Here is a 17,937-nt window from a genome sequence, read left to right on the forward strand (position 1 = left end):
ACCTGACGGCTAAGGGCATGGAAATGCTGCTGGAAATCTCTATGTGTTAGCTGCAGTGATCCCTCTGTATCCCTTGCTACACGTGGAGAACTGAGACCACACTCAAGGCCACAGGAGATTGGAGATTTGCACTTGGAAACTGGATTCCTTTGCTCTGCGCAGTGTGCAGGCTCTTCTCTAAGGGAACACCTGGATATGATGGTATCTTTGAGTTCAAAGCGGTGCCAGTCCAGGGCAGCTGTGACCAGGACTTTGGGACAGGATAGCTGCCCTTACTCTGCTCTAAGGGACAGAGCCCTTGCCTCTCAGGCAAGATTTCACTTGAGTACAGCAGTAATGCCAAGGACTTCCAGAGTCCCTTGCTCCCAGTGGCACCCTCTGGTAGCATAAACCAGAGCTCTACCAAGGAATGTGCAGCAGAGGTTTTCCTAAAAGGGAAGCAGCAGTTCTGAGGTTTAACAAGAAACAGAGTAGGTTTTGCTCACAGGGCTGAGCCTAACATTTTGCTGTATTTCCCTCCTCAGACAGGTCCTCATGCCCAGAGGAATCAAATGTCCAACAGCAGCTCCATAACTGAATTCCTCCTCCTGCCATTCGCAGACACAAGGGAGCTGCAGCTCCTGCACTTCGCGCTCTTCCTGGGCATCTACCTGGCTGCCCTCCTGGGCAATGGCCTCATCCTCACTGCCGTAGCCTGCGACCACCGCCTCCACACCCCCATGTACTTCTTCCTCCTCAACCTCGCCCTCCTCGACCTCGGATCTGTCTCCACCACTGTCCCCAAAGCCATGGCCAATTCCCTCTGGGACACCAGGGCCATTTCCTATGCAGGATGTGTTGCACAGGTCTTTCTGTTTGTCTTTTTGATGTCAGCAGAGTATTCTCTTCTCACCATCATGGCCTACGACCGCTACGTTGCCATCTGCAAGCCCCTGCACTACGGGACCCTCCTGGGCAGTAGAGCTTGTGCCCAGATGGCAGCAGCTGCCTGGGGTTCTGCTTTTCTCAATGCTGTCCTGCACACTGCCAGTACATTTTCCCTGCCTCTCTGCCAAGGCAATGCTGTCAACCAGTTCTTCTGTGAAATCCCACAAATCCTCAAGCTCTCCTGTTCACAGTCCTTCCTCAGTGAAGTTTGGGTTCTTGTAGGTAATGTTTTCATCGACTTTGGGTGTTTTGTATTCATTGTGCTCTCCTATGTTCAGATCATCAGGGCCGTGCTGAGGATGCCCTCTGAGCAGGGGCAGCACAAAGCCTTTTCAACATGCCTACCTCACCTGGCAGTGGTCTCCCTGTTTCTCAGTACTGGCTTTTTCAGCTGCCTAAAGCCCCCCTCCCTGTCCTTCTCATCCCTGGACCTGGTGGTGGCAGTTCTGTACTCAGTGGTGCCCCCAGCAGTGAACCCCTTCATCTACAGCATGAGAAACCAGGAGCTGAAAGTTGCACTGAACAAAGTGATTTCATTGACATTTTTCACAGCTGGTAAACTTTTCATCTGTCTCCACAACTGACTCACAGTATATTCATTGTATATTCAGTACATTCCTATGCATTGTATTATTATTATTATTGTTACTATATTATATTATATATTATATTATTTTATGTTTATGTTGACATTGATTTTGATGTTGCTGTTGTTAAGTACCATTGCGATGTTCCGACACACATTTGGCTTTGTCTCATTTCATCTGAAACATCAACCTGCTCTCTTTCTCTGTTGCCCCGATAAAATATGTGTGCCACTGGGACTGAGCTGACTCTCTCATAGCGTCTTTTTGGTATCTCGGCTTCTACAGGTAAATGAGACGTCTGCGGTCTCCATGGAGGAAATGTGGACCCAGCAGGCACAGGGAAGGTGGGTCTGGAAAAGGATTCAAGTCATCCTCAGGCACAAAGGAATGGCACAAAGCTGTACCGGGGCGGTTCAATCTGGACACTAGGAAAAATTTCTTTAACGTGAGGGTGGTCAGACAATAAAGACTATCTCTACACCCACAGTGTCTTCGAGCAGAGTGTCCCAGGGCACAGATTCAGCCCAGCTTGTAGCATGAACAAAAAGGAGAAACTGCCCCAGAAAGCTACCACCAGCCCCAGCCCCCCACGGTTCCCAGGAACAGCCTCCCACCATGGTTTGGGGAGGGCCAATCACTGAAACGTGAGCACCTCCATCCTCCTGCTGGGCTCAGGGCCTGTACCGGGGGAACGGCAGCCCAGCCTGGTCCCTCTCCAGGCCCAGAGCCCAGCCAGCCCCAGGGCAGGGCTGTCTGTGAACCCCTGTGAGGGACATGATGGGGCTGGGGCAAGGCTGGGTGAAGGCGGGCGGCTGTTAAAGCAGGAGAGCAGTGAGGGCCAGGGCAGTGAGGGCTGGCAGGGGGCTGTGCTGGGGGAACATTTCCTTATGGACAGGGTGAGAGAATACAATTAAACATCTCATGGCTTGAGGTAAGGGGCAGGAAATCATTCACAATTACTGTCACAGCAAGACAGACTTGGCTTGGGGAGAATTAATGTCATTTAATGTGAATTAATAAGAATCTAGAGCACTAACAAAAGCCAACAAAAACCATCCTCCACCCCACTTCCTCAAACTCCTCCCCACCAAGCAATGCGTGGGGCTGGGCAATGAGTGTTGTCGTCTGTCCATAACACTTCATCTCCATCCTCACCCTCTTCTGCTGCTCCAGGGTGGGGTCCCTCCCTCCCATGGGATGCATGAATTCTCTTCCCAAAATAATCCAACATGAGTTTTCCACAGACTGCAGTTCTTAAGATGTTATCCAACATGGATCTGTACAGAGCTGGGGAAAGGCCTTTGGAAGTGGTCTGCTCCAGTGTCAGCTCCTCCCTATGGGCTGCAGCTCCTACCAGAAAACTTGGTCCCATGTGGGCTCCTCTCCAATGGCTGCAGCCTCCTTCAGGTCACATCCACCTGCTTCACATGGGCTCCTCCACAGGCTTCAGGGGAACTTCTGCTCTGGCACCTGGGGCACCTTCTGCCCTACTTCTGCACTGACCTTAGTGTCTACAGGGCTGCTTCTCTCACATTTGCTCACTCCTCTGCCAGCTGCTGCTGCACAGAGCATTTTTACCCTTTCAAAAAATTATGACAAAGAGGCACAACCAGCATTGCTCATTGGCTCAGCTGTTGGCCAGCAGCTGGCAGGTTCCTTTTCCAGCTGGAGGAACTGGCTCTGATCTGAACTGGGGCAGCTCATCCTTAAATACAGGAAATGCCCTTGCAGGATAGGCTGCTTTGAAGTAGCAGGTCTACCATTGCAGCCTGGGAATGGTACGTTGCTTGCTATAATTAGAAAAGAGAAAAGGCAGTAAGAAGGAAGCTTGTGCCATTTGAACCATGTGGTCTGCCTGATGTGATTCACAGGATCACCTAGAGAAACAGATGAGAAGGTAAAGAATGCACAGAAGTGTGTGCCTTGTGCGCACATCTGTGTGTGTGTGAGATTGTGTGTTTGTGTGCTTGTGCATACACTTGTGTGTATTTGCCTGAGTCCACAAGAGGGCTGAGACTTCTGGGGCAATTTCTCCAGGCTCCTGATGCTTGCAGGAGCTGGGCTGGACCTTAGGACTGAGGCACATTCTTTGAGGACCCCACAGACATGGGGAAAGTGAAAGGGGCGTTAGCATGTCATCAATATGCTCCCTTTTCCAGTGCAGCATGCAGAGGCATCTAGTCATGGACAAGATCAAGGGGAGGACTTGTCCTTCCTGCAGTCACAGCTGCACTCCCAGAGTCCACAAAAACATTACCCACAAGCACCCACCTATGGGAGCTCAGTTTGGAAGCCTGTGGTACCTTCTAGTCACAAAAATAAAGTAGCTAATAGAAAAATGCAAAATAAGGTACAAGATAATGCAAGATAAGGCACAAGGTCGAAGAAGAAGTAACAATTGAGGAGTTGAGAAAACAACCAGCACAAGAGGTCCACGTGACAACAAATCAATGAGCGGAATAAGAGCGTGATAGTTGTGTGAACACTAGTATAGCCACCAATGAGCGAGCTTGCCTGGTAGCATAACTGGCATGTGCAGTGATGCTAAGGGTATAAATGCAAGAATGTATACTCAATCAATGCTTCAGTTGCACACCAGCCTGGAGTCGTGTGATAAATTCCCTTCACCCACCAAGGAAGGACTGTGAGCAGGAGAGTTTAAGGATTGTTCTGGCTTCAGCTAGGATGGAGTTAGTTTTCCTCCTTGTAGCTGGTATGGTGCTGTGTTTTGTATTTAGGATGAGAATAATGTTTTAATTGTTGCAGGGCACTGCTTACACCAGGCCAAGGACTTTTCAGCTTCTTGCTCTGTCCTGCCAACGGGCAAGCTGGGGGTGCAGCAGGAGCTGGGAGGGGACAGAACCAGGACAGCTGACCCAAAGTGGCCACAGGGGTATTCCATTCCATATGATGTCATTTTCAACAATTATACCGGGGGGGGGGGGAATGGCCAGGGGAGGGGGCGGGCTGCTCAGGGATAGGTTTAGCATTGGCCAGCAGGTGGTGAGCAATTGTATTGTGCATCACTTTGTTTGTACATATCAAGCAGGTGGTGAGCAATTGTATTGTGCATCACTTTGTTTGTACATATCAGTATTTTCCTTTATTTTCTGTCCTAATAAACTGTCTTTATCTCAACCCATAGGCTTCATTTTTTTTTTTTCTGATTCTCTCCCCCATCTCAGAAAGGGAGGGTGGAAGGTGAGTGAATTGCTGTGTGGTGCTTAGCTGCTGGCTGGGTTAAACCACAACAAGGATCTGTGGGATTTCACAGAAAAACTGGTTCACAGCATTGCCTTGGGGTGGACCCAAGCTGAGGGCTTGCTGATGACTTCTGGGCTATGGTTCAGCACATAGGCTGGGGGAGACTCTCACATGGACATGTGATGGACTTAGACTGAGGAACAGAAGCAAACTGATATGGCTGCTGTGTCATGCTTCCATCAGTGTAAGTCCTGGCACAGGCACCAGACTTGGCTTTCGATGCCACCCTTCAGGAAAGATTATGGAGTTATGAAATGAAGAATAGAGGGCACCAGTCCTTCTTCAGCCACTTCCCAACCTAGTGCAGCACCAGGAAACTGCGGACTTCTGGTTCATCTTCTACTCTAACTCATGAGCACTCATTAGGGTACTCACAGTCCAGACCTAGTCTTGGGATTAGGTTAACAGTAACTTCCAGCCAAGGCCAACTCCCATTTGATCTCTCCCCATGTGTCCTCTGATCCGTCCAGCTCTTCCTGGCCACCTCCCATGCTCGCCACATGTCCCTGGGCTGGTGGCACTATTAGCAGACCAAGCAGGCTGTGGTGCCCCAGAGGTGACTGCACATGGGCTGAGCTGCACAGCGTGGGAAGTAAATCCAGCTGGGTTGGGATCAGTGCTGCTAATCCCACTTACTATGGTCTGTCGTTCTGGCAGGTGCTCAGAAAGAGCAGGGAACATTGCCAAGGACACTAGGGGTTTCCCGGTGTCTTTCTAGATCCAGCTGGTGATAACTTTGTAAGGGTGACATTAATCTCTCTGCAACCTCCCTTCCCTGTGTATGCTGGTACTCCACAGAATCCCACAGGAATTATGACATTCTTCTTTGGTGACAAGATCTTGGGCATTTTCTCTCTTTTTTGGCCTCCAGTCACTGCCTGCCCTGGGCACATGCTGCCCATGGAGAACACCTGGGCTCTCCACACAGCTCAACGTTCGTGTCCTGGAGGCTGTCCTCTGCCCTGCCACATTTGGGACGGTCATGGCTCTGTATCTCAGTGACCTTTCACCATCTCCACTGTCATCAGACACCAGCAGGCTGCTCCTAAATCCTACCTGTGGTCTCTCACAGCTCACACAATGACCTATTTCTCTCCCAGATCCATGCAGCAACAGGCCTTCCAGGGAGCAGCTACACAGCCCTGATCTTGGCACCAGCTTTGAAAGACTAGCCAAATCTTCAGGCAGTGCACTGGGGACACCCCATTTTATTACACAGATGAGTCAGTGATGATGTGCTCTTAGACAGACTTTTACAGAACCTCAACAGTAAACAGAGCAGTGTTTACTGTACATCCTCAGTAAAAGGATGTACAAAAAGGAAGTACCTCCTCAGTAAAAGGATGATGAATAAATGACTTCTTTTTTTTTTTTTTTTTAGAACATTATAAATGCAAGTGGCACTGAAGATAACAATAGCTATAATGATAACAATACAAGGATCAAGACTGCAAGAGGATATGCAGAAAGTCATTTCTGGAGAAAGAAGGGAAAATAATCATTCTTAGGAAACATCTGTGAAATTGCTCTCCTAACAGCAACCTTGAGCTCCTGGTTCCTCATGCTGTAGATTAGAGGGTTCACTGCTGGAGGAATCACTGAGTACAGAACTGCCACCAACACATTCAAGGATGGGGAGGAGATGGAGGGAGGCTTCAGGTAGGCAAACATGGCAGTACTGAGAAAAAGGGAGACCACAAACAGGTGGGGGAGGCACATGGAAAAGGCTTTGTGCCGGCTATGCTCAGAAGGCATCCTCAGCACGGCCCTTAAGATCTGCACATATGACAGTATGATAAAAACAAAACAGCCAAATGCTAAACAGACACCAGCCAGAAGAATCCAAACTTCCCTGAGGTAGGAGTGTGAGCAAGAGATTTTGAGGATCTGGGGGATTTCACAGAAGAACTGGTCCACAGCATTTCCTCCACAGAGGGGCAGGGAAAATGTACTGGCCGTGTGCAGGACAGCACTGAGAACCCCGCTGCCCCAGGCAGCTGCTGCCATCTGGGCACAAGCTCTGCTGCTCAGGAGGGTCCCGTAGTGCAGGGGCTTGCAGATGGCAATGTAGCGGTCATAGGCCATGATGGTGAGAATTGAAAACTCTGCTGATATCAGGAAGGGATAAAGAAAGACCTGTGCAGCACATCCTGCATAGGAAATGGTCCTGGTGTCCCAGAGGGAATTGGCCATGGCTTTGGGGACAGTGGTGGAGATGCAGCCCATGTCGAGGAGGGCGAGGTTGAGGAGGAAGAAGTACATGGGGGTGTGGAGGCGGTGGTCACAGGCTACAGCGGTGAGGATGAGGCCGTTGCCCAGGAGGGCAGCCAGGTAGATGCCCAGGAAGAGCGCGAAGTGCAGGAGCTGCAGCTCCCTCGTGTCTGCAAATGCCAGGAGGAGGAACTCGGTGATGGAGCTGCTGTTGGACATTTGATGCCTCTGGGTATAGAGGGCAGTCTGAAGAGAGAAAATCAGGACAACATTAGGACAGAACTCTGTGATCAAACCTACTCAATTTCTTATACAATCCTCCCTCCTGCCTCTCCCTTTTCAGGAAGATCTTTGCAGGTCCATTTCACAAGAGCTTGTTTGTTCTAGTTGATGCTGATTCCAGTGCCACTGGGATAAGTAGGGCGCTGGAGGAGGCAGTCCTGACCCACGCAGTTATGTAAATGAGGACATGGGCTGTTGTTGTATTAAATACAGATGAGGTATCAAACTAATTTCAGAATGCTTGCTGAAAATTCAAAAAAACTCAACATTTTTGTGAAAACCCATTGTCCAGGCTTTGGGGGTATTTTCTAGTTTCTCCACCTCATCTGAGGGGTGCATTTATGCATACAACCTTGGTGTTTGTACTCCCCAATAAGGTAGTTTTGGGGGTCCTGCGAGGCAAAGGGACTGTTCCTCAGGACAGAGTGAGGACAGCTGTTTTATCAGCCAGTCCTGGTCTCAGCTGCCCTTTGCAGGCATTTCTGGAGGATGGTTGCACTTAGGTGATCCCCTAAAAAGAACCGTAATGCTGCTGGGAAGAGATGAAGACAGATTCAAAGGGCAGATCTCCAAACCCCTCACCCATCTCACCAAACCTGAGGAGGATCTCAGCTCTCTGCTTTTCACCGTGGACACAGAGGGATCGTAGCAGCTGCCCACATGCAGCCAACCAGCAGCATTTGTGTGGCCTATGTACTGAAGGGAGAGTCAGCTCCTTCCCCATATAGCATTTCTCTGAGACCCAACACTTAAGAGAAAATATGGATGATTTTTATTTATGGACAGAACTAACACTTAGGAACATCATCATCAGATTTTGAGCTCCAGATGAATTTTCATCTCCCAAAATCTAGGGATTCCAAAGAAACTCGTGTTAAAATTTCCATGACATGGTTGGATGAGAAAAGTAGCCAAGAAGTTTATGAGAAGGCGTTGGCACTTCAGGGATGGGAGGGAAGTACACAAATCCCCCCTGCCATAAATTTTCTTGGAGCATCTCACTCTCACTCCCTGACCAGGGCTCTGCTGCCTGCCGCTGTCCCTGCCTGCAGCTGGGTCTCTGTCCCCACGCCTCCTGCCTGCAGCTCACAGCCCCCATCCCACCTGCTGGGTGCTCAGCTCTGCCCTGCAGAAACCTCCTGGCAGCAGGGCTCTGCCCAGGGGCAGCTCACTGGGGGCACATCCTCGGGACCCTGCTGACACTGCCCATGTGGTGGTGGAGCGTTCTACGGGCTGAGGGGCAGGAAGGGGACTTGATGGGGGTCTTTATATGCCTCAGTGGTATGGCTTAGGAGTGTCAGCCTCATCTTGGGAATAATGCTATCTCTTTTTATTCCCACCAAGCCAAAGAGGACAAAACTGAAAGCTCAGGAGGCTCAGAAAAGCTGAGACTGAAGCTGAAATCCCTTGCCTTGACCCAGATCTTGCAAAGTCCCTTGGATACACCCTAGCTGTGCTGTAGAACTGTGAGCAGGCTGCCCCAGGCAGCAGCCTCCCACCAGCAGCAGGACCCTGCCCTGCCAGGGGGGGCTCCTTCCACCAGCAGCTTCTCCCTGCAGCGCCCTGGGCAGCTCCCCGGGCAGGCTGAGTGCTGAGCCTGGCAGGCGGCAGAGGCCCTGCCCCGGCACACAGCCCCTGGGCCACAGCAGGGACCCTGCTCTGCACCACAGCCCTGGACACCCCTGCCTGCACCCCCGGCTTCTCCTGCCTCCAGGAACTCCGGCTGCATTGCCCTCCAGCCAGACACTTACCGGGTACAGGGCTGGGAAGTCTTCTCCCCCGGTGAGCTCTGGGCATGCTGCCACTTCTGCCTGCCTTTAAGCACTGTGTCTCTGCAGGCAGTGCCCCCAGGCCTGCTGCGCTGTGCAGAGGAGCTGCTCCTGGGCAGAGCTGTCTCTGTGCAGCGCTGCCCGCTTGCCAGGAGCTCCCCTTGGGCCCAGGAGCCCATCCCAGCTCAGCAGCAGAGGCCCAGCCCAAGGCCTCCCTTGCTCTGCCCCCCACCAGGCTCCCTGCACATGGCCCTGGGGCAGCAGGGGAACCTGCTGGCAAACAGCCTGAAGAAATCCCTGGGCTTCCCTCCCTCGCATGGGAACACACTCTTCTTGACAGTGGTGTTCTGGAGTAGTCTTGGAGTAGTTGGGTACTCATATTCCCCTGGCATTCCTCATACCCACAGGGGCTGGATTCCTCTGGCCTCCGTTGAGGTGTCCTTAGCATAGGCACGTGAATGTGAGATATCTCACTAATGCTGATAACTAAGCCACTGCAGGTAATTAGTGGAAATAGAGGTTAGGAATGAGCTGCTCAGATCTTCCTGTGCCCACCTGCCATCCACAGCAGCATATCTGCTGTGATGGAAAGTGTGTGCATGCCCAGGCTCTTGGCACAAGGTCTGGGACAAGTCTGAGTTTGGCCCTTGTGCCACAGCTGAGCTGCTGCAGCCCAGATGTGCCCCAATGCCCTCAGCCTGGGGCACAGGCAGGAGGAGCTGGATCCCCGCCTGCTGTCACAGGGCTGGGACATTGATGGAAGAGCTGCTGAGGTGTGGGGGGACAGGTCCCTCAGCTTGGGGTGCTGTGCTGGATGGGGGCAGATTCTTCAGAAGAGACAAGCAGGGATGATAAACAGTGAATACGTTTGCCATTCCGTCGTGTACCACCTCTGCCTCCTGCATGGCAGACCGGGGGATAGTGCTGAGGCCTTCTGAAATCTCAGAGCCCTGTGTCATATCTGGAAGGAAGGCCCTGGCATGCACTGGAATTCCCTCCATATAACGCATCCTACTTCTCCAAGTGAGCGACATGCAATGAAGAAGAATTCAGGCACACTGAGGGGCCGCTACATCCCAGGTGCCTTCGCTCCACTTTCTATATTCCATGGCCTTTGTCACCATTTGGACATGTTCCTGGTGGATTTGTCAGGATCCTGTGGAAAAGAACTGGGTAGAAGTAAGGTGAGAATTTCTCAGGACAAGAAGGGAAATCTCTCGTCTCTCTCCTGAGCTGTGCCATGGCCTTGCTGCTGACCTCACAGGCCTTCTAATGACACGGGCTGATGTCACAGGGGGTGCACTGCATCACCAGGATATCGTCACTGGAGCAGCGGCAGTGCCGGCACTTCCCTGCAAGGCCTGGTCCCTGCTGGGCACTGCTTGGGAGCTCCCCAGCGCTGTCCTTGTGTGGCCAGGAGTGGGGTCAGCAGGCAGCAAGCTTGCACTGGGCGACCCTCGCTGACGGGCGGAGGAGCAGGGGCACCTTGCAGAGGAGCTGTGGTTGAGGAGCCAGGGTGGGCATCCTTTGTCCTGAGCTGAGGGCCAGCAGCAAGTGAGATGGAGGGCTGCTGGAGGGTGACCATCGCCTCTGTCCTGACTTCCCTGTTCCCAGTGCTCCTGAATCTCTCCCCCAAAGGTAAGGGTGTCAGGAGCCCCTTCGCAAGGGGTGGCCCAGGGGCTGTCAGCTATCCAAAGCTGCAAGTCCTGGGCTTTGGGGGGAGGCTGGACAAGGCTGTTGGCTGCTCTGAGAGCCCTGCCTGAGTGTCCCTCTGAGCTCAGGGGACAATGTGGCAGCCAGGACTCCTGGGTCCAGATGGTAGGGATGCCCTTATCCCTAGGGCATCTCTAGGCATGCCTCCTTGCTATGGGGGACAATGCAGGGCCAAGTGTCCCTGGGAGCTGCTGCCTCTTTGGGATCTTGCTCTGGGAAGAAAGACGGCCAGTGTCCCAGGGCCTGGTGTGGCCTGCAGCTCCCACAGGCATCTCAGGAGTGCACCAGAAATGCCTGTGTTGGAAATCAAGCCTTCCTCTGCTATTGCTCTCATTCAGGGGAATCTCTCTTCATTCCCATTTGTGTGGCCAAGTTGGCAGAGCATATCCTGGGTGCTGAGATGCCATCTATTTAATGTCACAGCCCTAGTTCTGAACGTTTCCCATACCCCTACTGTGGTGGATTTACCATGCTACGCAGGTGACCTCCTCCACCCTACTCCATCATAACCCCTCCCCAGAGGAAAAGAGGAAGTAAATATTTTTTTTGTGTGGTTGTTTGGGGTCCCAGGATTTGGAGTTTTCTTCAGCAGTAGCTCTCCATGGGCCGCAGCTTCCTCCAGGCCAAATCTACCTGCTCCACCGGGGACTCCTCCATGGGCTGCAGTGTGGAGATCTGCTCCACCGTGGGACCCATGGGCTGCAGGGGAACTTCTGGTGTCTGGAGCACCTCCTGACCTTGGTGTCTGCAGGACTGGTTCTCACTCCTCTCTCTCCCAGCTGCTGTTTCCCAGCAGGTTTTTCCCTATTTAAATCTGCTCTCACAGAGGCACAACCAGCATCGCCCATTGGCTCGGCTCTGACCAGCAGCTGCCGTGGCCTGGAGTGGGCTGGACATTGGTCAGCAGGTGGTGAGCAATTACACTGTGCATCACATGTTTTGTGCATTCTATTATCATCATCATCAACAACAACAACATCTTTATTATTATTATTTCCCTTTATTTGCTCTCCTATTAAACAGTCTTTATCTCAACCCATGAGATGTTATCTTTTTTTTCCCTTCAATTCTCTCCCCCATCCCACTGGTAGGGTGTGGAGCAAATGGCTATGCAGTGCTGAGCTGCCTGCCAGGTTAAACCACAACACTCCCTTTGGCACATAAGGTAGGGCCCAAAGGGTAGAGATAATGACAGATGTGCCCAGAGCATGTTAAAATTAAACTGTTATAAGCTTATTATTTGCTGAAAACAATGTTGGTTTTTTGTGGATCTCGAGGTTGTAGTTGTGTTTGGTCTCTGAATTATGTTCTATAGCACATTAACAACTGTGTGTTCCTTGCAGTGTTGTATATCACTTTTGGGGGCTGGTTTAAGGTTATTATTTTGCTGTAATGTGTAACACTGGCTTATGGTATGATAAAATTATTGGATGTGAGACTGATCTGGTAGTTGTACTCAGCATTGCTGTCACCACCATGCTACAGGAACCATCTATGAGAAACTATTCTGCTCTTGTGAGGCCCCATTTAGAGTACTGCATCCACGTCTGGGGTACCCAGTACAAGAAGAATATTGATCTGTTAGAATGGGTCCAGAGGAGAGCCACAAAGTTGGTCAAAAGGCTGGAAAACTTCTCCTATGAAGTAATGCTGAGAGAGCTGGGAAAGCTGAGCATGAAGAAGGGAAGGCTCAGGGGTGACCTCATTGCAGCTTTTCAAATTCTAAATGGGGCTTACAAAAAAGATGGAGAGTGACCTTCTCCTCATGCAGCCAATGAGAGGACAAAGGGGGATGATATTAGACTAAAAGTGGGAGATTTAAAGTAGAGATTAGGAGGAAATTCTTCATGGCGAGGCACTGGAACAGGTTGCCCAGAGAAGTTGTGGATGCCCCATCCCTGGAGGTGTTCATGACCAGCTTGCATGAGGCCCTGAGCAACCTGTTCTAGTGGATGGCATCCCTGCCCATGGCAGGAGGGTTGGAACTAGGTGTTCTTTAAAGTCCCTTCCAACCCAAGCCATTCTATGATTCTGTGATTCTCTTCTGGGACTTCCTGTGGTTGCAGCTTCCCTTCAGTCTTCCAGGTGGACCTGAGCTGAAGAACCTTGTCTGGGGGTGATCTCTAGGGTAAGGGCCAGCACATGGGTTGGGAGAGACTGTCTGATTGTCTCAAGGACATGTGCTGCATACAAGTAGAGCAGGAGAGCAGGAAGCTCACATGGCTGCTGGCTCATGCTTCCATCAATGTAAACCCTGGCACGGGATCCCAGCCTTGCTTTCCAAGACTCTCTTCACACAGGGCAAGGGCATTAAGAGATTGTCAGGTTAGGGCACCAGTCCTTCTTCAGTCACTGCTCAGGCCGGGTGGTACACCAGGAAGCCATGGACATGTGGTTCTGCATGAGGAGTACAAGTTAGGGTACCCACAGTCCAGTTCTTGTCTTAGATGAGATGAACACCAGTATTTAAGGCAACTTCTAGATAAGGTCAGCTTCCATCTGAACTCTCCTCATCCCTCCTCTCGCCTCTCCAGCTCTTCCTGGCTGTCTCCCCATGCTGCCTATGTGGCCCTGAGCTGGTGGTGTCATGAGCAGACCAAGCAGGCTGTGGTGCCCAAGAGGTGACTGCACACTGGCTGTGCTGCACACGGTGGGAAGTAGACCCAGCTGGATTGGGATCACAGCTGCTAAGCTCTCACTCTGGGTTCAACATCTGTGTCTGATGCTCAGAAAGACTAGGGAACCTTTCCAAGGACTCTAGAGGTTTCCAGGTATCTTTACAAATCCAGGCAGTTGTATTTCCTCGCGGATGAGAGGAACCCCTCTAATGGGTTTATGTGGCAAGGTTTTGGTAGCAGGGAGCCATAGGGGTTGCTTCTGTGAGAAGACTCTAGAAGCTGCCCCATGTTAGGTTAGGGCCGTGCTGCTGACCAGAGCCAAGCCAATAAGTAATGTTTGTGTCTCTGTGAGAGCATATTTAAGAAAGGGAAAACAAACAATAAAAACAAACAACAGGAACAAAACCATGCTGCCACACAGCAGCTGGCAGAGAGAGAGGAGCGAGAAATAGCCTTGCAGGCGCCAAGGTCAGTGAAGAAGGAGGGGGAGAGGTGCTCCAGGCGCTGGACCAAAAGTCCTCTGCGGCTTGTGGTGAGGACCATGGTGAAGCAGGCTGTCCCCCTGCAGCCCATGGAGGACCATGGGGGAGCAGGGTTCCACACTGCAGCCCGTGGAGGAGACCACGGTGGAGCAGGTGATGGAGGCTGTGGCATGTGGAGGACCCCTGCTGGAGCAGATTCCGGGCCGGACCTGTAGCCCGTGGAGAGGAGCCCATGCAGGAGCAGGTGACCTGGCTGGAGCTGCTGCTCGTGGGGGACCCAGGTTGGAGCAGTGTGCTGAGGGATGGACCCTGTGGTACGGACCCGTATCTCAAGCAGTTCTGGAAGATCTGCTGCCTGTGGGAAGCCCACGCCAGATCACTTCACCAACGACTGCATCCCATGGGAGGGACCCCACAACACAGGGGACGGGAGTGATCAAGAAGGAGCGGCACAGACAAAGTGCTATAGACTGACTACAACCCCCATTCCCTCATTCCCCTGCACCACACGGGGAGGAGGTGGAAGAGGGTGGATGGTGGGGAGGCATTTTTGGTTTCTTTCCTGTGTTTCTCACTTCTCTAGCTTGTTAGTAATAGGCAATAAAACTTACTATCTCCCTACTCTGAGTCTGTTTTGCCCATTATAATAATTGTTTAGTGATCTCCCTGTCTTTATCTCAACCCTTGAGCCCTTTTCATCATATTTTCTCCCCCTTTCCTCTTGAGGAGCAGGAATGGGAGAGTGGCTATGGTGGAGCTTGGCTGCCCACCCGAGTAAAACCATCATGTCTGACACTTTCATGGTGAGGAAATGTTTCCTAATGTCCAGTCTGAACCGCCTCTGGTGCAGCTTTGTGCCAATCACTTGGGCCTGAGGATGACTTGAATCCTTTTCCAGACCCACCTTCCCTGTGCCTGCTGGATCCACATTACCTCCATGGAGACTGCAGACATCTCATTTGCCTGTAGAAGTCAATATACGAAAAAGACACTATGAGAGAGTCAGCTCAGACCCAGTGGCACACATATTTTATCAAGGCTACAGAGAAGGAGAGCAGGTTGATGTTTCAGATGAAATGAGACAAAACCAAATGTGTGTCAGAACATCACAATGGTACTTAACAACAACAACAACAATATAATAATAATAATAATAATAATAATAATAATAATAATAATAAATAAAAAAATGAACAGGACTCTCATGCATATACTGTGAGTCATTTGTGGAGAGAGATGAGAAGTTTACCAGCAGTGAAAACTCTCAATGAAATCAGTTTGTTCAGTGCAACTTTCAGCTCCTGGTTTCTCATGCTGTAGATGAAGGGGTTCACTGCTGGGGGCACCACTGAGTACAGAACTGCCACCACCAGGTCATTGGATGGGGATGAGATAGAGAAGGGCTTCATGTCAGGTAAACGTGACAGTGCTAATAAAGAGGGAGACAACAGCCAGGTGAGGGAGGCAAGTGGAAAAGGCTTTGTGCCGTCCCTGCTCAGAGGGCATCCTCAGCACAGCCCTGATAATCTGAACATAGGAGAGCACAATGAATACAAAACACCCAAAGTCAACAAAAATATTACCCACAAGAGCCCAAACTTCCCTTAGGTAGGAGTCTGTACAGGAGAGTTTGAGGATGGAGGGGATTTCACAAAAGAACTGGTCCACCACATTTCCTTGGCAGAGGGGCAGGGAAAATGTATTGGCAGTGTGCAGCAGAGCAGTGAGAATCCCACTGCCCCAGGCAGCTGCTGCCATCTGGGCACAAGCTTTGCAGCCCAGGAGGATCTCGTAGTGCAGGGGCTTGCAGATGGCAATGTAGAGGTCATAGGCCATGATGGTGAGAAGAGAATACTCTGCTGAAAACAAGAAGACAATGAGAAAGACCTGGGCAGCACATCCTGCATAGGAGATGGCCCTGGTGTCCCAGAGGGAATTGGCCATGGCTTTGGGGATAGTGGTGGAGATGGCTCCTAGGTCAAGGAGGGCGAGGTTGAAGAGGAAGAAGTACATGGGGGTGTGGAGGCGGTGGTCACAGGCTATGGCGGTGAGGATGAGGCCATTGCACAGGAGGGCAGCCAGGTAGATGCCCAGGAAGAGCGCGAAGTGCAGGAGCTGCAGCTCGCGCGTGTCTGCGAATGCCAGCAGGAGGAACTCAGTGATGGAGCTGCTGTTGGGCATTTGCTAGTTCTAGGCATGGGGTCCTGGCCACAGAGGTAAAAGGCAGTAAGGAAGTACAACAGAATTATCTGGTAAGAACTAATTCAATTTCAGAGTATTAATCATATATTTTGCAGGTCCCTTTCTTGAGTTGTGACTGATGCTGCCTGAGGATGTCGCTGGGAGTAGGACATTCTACTGTGGGCAGTGTTGTAGTCAGTCCGCACCTATAATAATAAGGAAAGGGGAATGTGGTAATCACAAATAAAATTCACTCCTCATATCAGGTTATTATCCATGTTGCCTTTCCGAATTCACCCAACTGCAGAGCAGGGCTCTCCGGATTTAATTTCTGTATACGGTCATTCCTGCTCCACTCCAAGTGAAACCTTGTGGCTCCACAGAGACAAATGGACTGTCCCTTTAGTGCAGAGTGTTCCTTCAGAGGGGACAGCCAGTCTGTCCATAAAGGCTGCTCTCTTCTGCTGGCATTTCTATGAGCTGTGGGATAATTACACTCACATGTTCATCTGAAAAGGAGCAGGGCACTGCTGAATCCATGCACAAAATGAACATCTCCAGACCCCTCAGCCTGTCCCCATACTCCCCTTCCCCCAAGCACACTGAGAGCTCATTCCATGTGCATGTGAAACCCTCATCCCCAACCAGCCTGGAAACAAGAACAGCAGAAGCACGGCCACGTGGAGAAGCCAGGAGGAATGGCACCATGGTGCTGTCAGAGGAGGCAAGGCTAGGGAGGGACAGGCATTAACATGACATTACCTGACAACCCATTACCATGAAGCCTGCCTGCCTTCCACTGCAAGAATCTGCAAGCACAGACTACAGAAAAATTCTTACCCTTTGGGTAGCCCCTGCTTTGGTCTTCACCTTGAAAAATCCAATCATCAATGCCCTTCTCTACAGCATCTTCTACTCTGTGCTGGAGAAACAGAAAGAGCCATCCTGAGAGAAGCTATCAGCCATCAGATGTGGCAGCTGTAGAAGACCCATCTGGAAACCCCATCTGCATTACCCTGCTGCCAGAGACTCATGGTGTCAAGAGTCTGCAGATCTGTCCTGCCACACGCTGCCCTCTGTTGTTGCACTCCTCGCTGCCTCCAATCACTCTCTCCTTCTCTCCCTGTGCCACCTGTGGTCAGAGCCTGCGCTGTGCAGAGGAGCTGCTCCTGGGCAGAGCTGTCCCTTTGCCACACTGCCCGCTTGCCAGGAGCTCCCCTTGGGCCCAGGAGCCAGGCCCAGCTCAGCAGCACAGCACCCGACCATGGCATCACTTGCTCTGTGCCATTGGGCTCCCTCGAGGTGTCCTCAAGGCCTCAGGGCTGACAGCTCCTGAAGTCATCGGGGTCTCTCCTGGGGTGTGGTGTTTGAAGCAGACTGAAGTCATCAGCGACTGTTCCTTGCTCAACATGGGAGAGACTGATGTTAGAAGTGTAATTTGTTCTATTGACGTACAGTTGTCAATACGTAGTGGTTTAAGCCAGCCGGCAGCTCAGCACCACACAGCTGTTAGCTCACTGCCCCTGCAGCTCCACAACTGTAAAGCTCATGGGTTGAGATGAGGAAGGTTTAAAAGGACAGAAAAGGAAGAGATTAATAATAATAATATCAGCAACAATAACAACAATAATAATTGTGTACAAAGCAAGTGATGCACAATACAATTGCTCATCACCCAATGACCGATGCCCAGCCTGTCCTCGATCAGTGGTCCCCCCAGCCCTGGCCAGCCTGCATGGGAATCAAGTGTTGCGGTCCCTTGACATTTGTTTTAGGGTAAAACCAGCTTTCAGAAGGATTTGGATTATTTCTTTCCCTTTCTCAAATATTTCTCCTGCTCTGTTGCCCCACATGATGATGTTACCAAGGTATTGCAGGTGTTCAGGAGCTTCCCCCATTGCAG

General features: G+C 51.2%; 2 protein-coding genes across 2 annotated transcripts; one reads left to right on the top strand and one right to left on the bottom strand.

The window, feature by feature from the left end:
• The first annotated feature begins 551 nt into the window (after positions 1-551).
• On the top strand, positions 552-1,511 carry LOC139999809 (olfactory receptor 14A16-like). Its single transcript, XM_072029435.1, has one exon. The coding sequence runs from the start codon at positions 552-554 to the stop codon at positions 1,509-1,511; it is 960 nt and encodes a 319-aa protein (XP_071885536.1).
• Positions 1,512-6,248: 4,737 nt separating this feature from the next.
• Positions 6,249-7,208, bottom strand: LOC139999810 (olfactory receptor 14C36-like). Its single transcript, XM_072029436.1, has one exon. The coding sequence runs from the start codon at positions 7,206-7,208 to the stop codon at positions 6,249-6,251; it is 960 nt and encodes a 319-aa protein (XP_071885537.1).
• Positions 7,209-17,937: the final 10,729 nt, after the last annotated feature.

Source organism: Anas platyrhynchos, chromosome 30 (assembly GCF_047663525.1).
Source record: "Anas platyrhynchos isolate ZD024472 breed Pekin duck chromosome 30, IASCAAS_PekinDuck_T2T, whole genome shotgun sequence".
Lineage (NCBI taxonomy): Eukaryota > Metazoa > Chordata > Aves > Anseriformes > Anatidae > Anas > Anas platyrhynchos.

What these genes read in the sequence shown, in the direction of transcription:
- LOC139999809 (XM_072029435.1), top strand. Translation starts at nt 552, where the DNA reads ATGTCCAACAGCAGCTCCATAACTGAATTCCTCCTCCTGCCATTCGCA.
- LOC139999810 (XM_072029436.1), bottom strand. Translation starts at nt 7,208, where the DNA reads ATGTCCAACAGCAGCTCCATCACCGAGTTCCTCCTCCTGGCATTTGCA.